Below are 3,700 nucleotides of genomic sequence, written 5' to 3' on the forward strand. Positions count from 1 at the left end.
AAGTTTGGTGCGACGTTTCGACCCCAACGGTGAGACCTTACCTTACGGAGTCGTTCCGTAAGCCGGTGTTTGATTCCCTCCATCAATTGTCCCACCCTGGCATTAAGGCCTCCACCAAACTGATCTCCGAAAGGTTCGTGTGGCCGTCGATGCGGAAGGACTGCCGCACCTGGGCGCGAGCCTGCATCCCGTGCCAACGGTCCAAAGTGCATCGTCATACAGTGTCCCCCATCGGCAGTTTCGTTTCCCCATCGCAGCGCTTCGACCACGTCCACCTTGACATCGTAGGACCCCTACCAGTGTCCAATGGCTACCGCTATTGCGTCACGTGTGTCGACCGCTACTCGCGATGGGCTGAAGCCATCCCAACAGCAGACGTAACAGCAGATACGGTCGCACGCGAGTTCTTTCGCGGCTGGATCTCGCGTTTCGGCACCCCGTTGATAGTCACCACGGACCAAGGCCGGCAGTTCGAGTCTGCTCTCTTTCACCGGCTTTCTGTGCTCACCGGTACCCGTCATCTGCGCACCACTGCGTACCACCCCGCTGCCAATGGAATTGTGTAACGATTCCACCGGCAGTTGAAGGCTGCTATCATGCGCCACGAGACCGACAGCTGGTACGACACTCTACCTGCTGTGCTTCTCGGCATTCGAGCAGCTTGGAAAGCCGACATCGGTGCATCACCGGCGGAACTTCTCTACGGAGAGCCTCTTCGCCTTCCTGGAGAGTTCTTCGCTCCTACCCAGCCTGACAACGAGGACGAGTCATTCGTCGCGAAGCTGCGCCGGCACTTCCGACGGATCCAACTCGTTCCCGCCTCGCATCACGGAGAGAGGCCAGTCTTTGTCCACCAGGACCTTCAGTCAGCCTCTCAGGTGTTCGTGAGAACGGACGCCACCCGGCCCCCACTGCAACCGCCGTACGTGGGCCCCTTCCGCGTCGTCCGCCGCGACGCCAAGTTCTTCGTGGTCGGCATGAAGGGCAAGGAGAAGGCGGTATCCGTAGACCGCCTGAAACCATCGTACATCTTGGCAGCGGAGGACGGACGTCACGACGCCGGTGGTACATCGGGACCACCGCCTGCCATCGACATCGCTGACCGATCCCGGACAGGCGCAACGAGCAACCCGCTCCGGGAGAAGGGTCCATTTCCCCAAGCACTTGGAGGAGTTCGCCACCTAGGCGATATATTTTTTTGCAATACCACTGGCGGAGGTCACTGCACTGTGGCTTCCATTCCCCCCCCCCAACCCTATTGATTGTCACTAATTACTTTTTTTTCTCAAAATTCTTTAGTGGCCTTAAGACTGCGGAGGGGGTGATGTGGCGGCACAATTCAAATCCGCGCGCCAGCCGTTGGTGCGTCTGGCGACCGGCAATTGTCGCGAGAGTTTGGAGACGCCACCGCCAGTGGTCGCAATGGTCGACCCACGCCGCTGACTGGGCACCGCCATTACTTTTCCGAGAGTCTGACCGAATCTTGTGAGCTGTACGCACGCTACCGTGACCACGCCAACCGGCTTTATTCTGTATCGAACGATCTATCACGAAAATACATTGTTATAGTTAAATTGAGGTGGTTTATTTGACTCTACTGCACCTTCCCCCCCAGACTCTACTCAGCAGATCAGCATGGAGAACTCTGGGTACAATGTATGATGTGTGAAATGTGGGCGCACAACGACTGTGCTGGTACTGAAAAAGATGTCTATGTTTGCGATTTTTGCAGACCATAAGTTATTTTCTGACTTTTGTACACTGCTAAGGTTTTGTAATTACTAAATTTCTATGTCATTTTTCTTTGTCATATTTCATATAAGGATATTTGTGAGTATGATATTTTATGACACTGTCATCTATGTATTCACTTGAGGGGCTCATAATACAATCACAGAACATTTATTAAAAAATACGCCTTCTTTTGATTTTTAATTTATATCTTACTTTTTGTGTGTTTAATCAACTCCATATTTTTTTATATTCACCGAATGATATATACAAAGTTCAACTTATATACATTAGTTAAAACCAGTAAGAAAAAATTATTTTAGTAAAAATGTAAATAGGGGCTCATATTACCACCCTTACCTATACGAGCAAAAATTGTTGAAGATTTCCTCTGACGACACATTCTAAAGTTGAAGACTTTCTCTCTGAAACGGTTGGAGCAATTCATCAATCACACGTGAGCCTGGACAGTTGCATTCGTTTTGGGGTTGTATTCTTTTTTTATGTTATCAAAATGATTTCTCTTTCTTTGTGTATTTGTAGATCTAAATTTATTTGCACAGATATGCAAAATGGTTAGGTGGCTAATAAGGAAGAAGCCTCGGCTAGAAAACGATTCAAAGGAACAAGATTCGACATCTATTCCCGCGACTTTTTAAAGCATCAAGTAAACGTAATAAAACCATTGTTGATATCTTAGTTCATCAAATGACAGGTAACTGTGAGACTAGATGGGTAGAAAGGCATAAAGCTATTGTAACTTTTAGAGACGACTTACATGATATTGCCAAAGCTCTCGAAAAAGTGTCAAAGTGGGATGATTATAAAACGGCAACTAAAGGAAGACGTTTATTGTTATCAATTTGTAATTGTGAATTCATTTGAACTGTATATAGTCAGAGTGATGTTTTGAGTGCAATTTATATTTTAAGCAGATATTTGCAAAATGAGACTAATGTTTTTCAAGCTAAAAAAAAAAAGTTGACCGAACTTTTGAAGTACTAAAGGATAAGCGGATGAACTATGAAAAAACAATTTTCTCTGGAATTTTTGCAAAGGCTAAGAAAATTATGGAAGAAATGGACATTCAAATCCGCATTCTACGTGCAGCCAATCGACAAAAGAATCGAGCAAATTACCCGGCTACCAATGATGAAGACGATATAATCGCGTATTTGGAAAAAATAATCTATATTCCCATTTTAGATTACGTAAATACGGATATCAAGGACAGACTTGCTGGAGAGTCAATAGTGCTTCAAGTTGAATACACTAATCCCAGCTGTTTTCATGGAAATAAAAAATTCGGGCTCGTTAAAATGCATGCTTGAAAAAATGTGATAAATATGCACCGTTATTGAAAAAAAAATAAAAGTACAATGTTAACGGAATTAGATGAGAACTTTTTTGAAAAAAAATTCCGGAATTTAATGACATGAAACCAATGAAAACTGCCATGGAACTTTGTGTGTGCACATGATTGTATTTATAAATACTTGATAATAATCGCTATAATAACTTCTCAAAAATATTTTCCAAGATATTCAAATGAAATGCGGCTAATGATTTTACTGTCGACTTCAGTTGTATTTTCTTGATCAATCATACAGTAGTACCTGAAATCCAAATGTTAAATACTTATGGGTAAAATTGGAATTTAATATATTGAAGAGAAAACTTCATTTCGCCCGCTAAGCACTTTTGTCAAGGGGTATAAAATGCGAACTCGCATCACGTACCGTAGACTACCCTCTATTTAAAAATGTTACGCTTATGTCTGCTTTTTCTCTCTCAATTTTTGATCTACAGGGATGGGGTTTGCTGCATTTGGTGTGGATTCTCTGTTTTCATGATTTGATCATAATTGAAAGTGCATAAATAATTCACGAGTCGTAAATTATACTCACAATTTTCCCATAAGATTGCACAGCGTTTTTTTTTTATTTTCTCGCACTATTTCCCTCAACTC

General features: G+C 43.8%; 1 protein-coding gene across 1 annotated transcript; it reads left to right on the forward strand.

Moving 5' to 3' along the window:
* Positions 1 to 596: 596 nt before the first annotated feature.
* LOC124163001 lies at positions 597 to 1,262 on the forward strand. The gene has a single exon (XM_046539783.1). It carries the CDS (start codon positions 597 to 599, stop codon positions 1,260 to 1,262), a length of 666 nt encoding a protein of 221 aa, XP_046395739.1.
* Positions 1,263 to 3,700: the final 2,438 nt, after the last annotated feature.

Source organism: Ischnura elegans, chromosome 7 (genome assembly GCF_921293095.1).
Source record: "Ischnura elegans chromosome 7, ioIscEleg1.1, whole genome shotgun sequence".
NCBI lineage: Eukaryota > Metazoa > Arthropoda > Insecta > Odonata > Coenagrionidae > Ischnura > Ischnura elegans.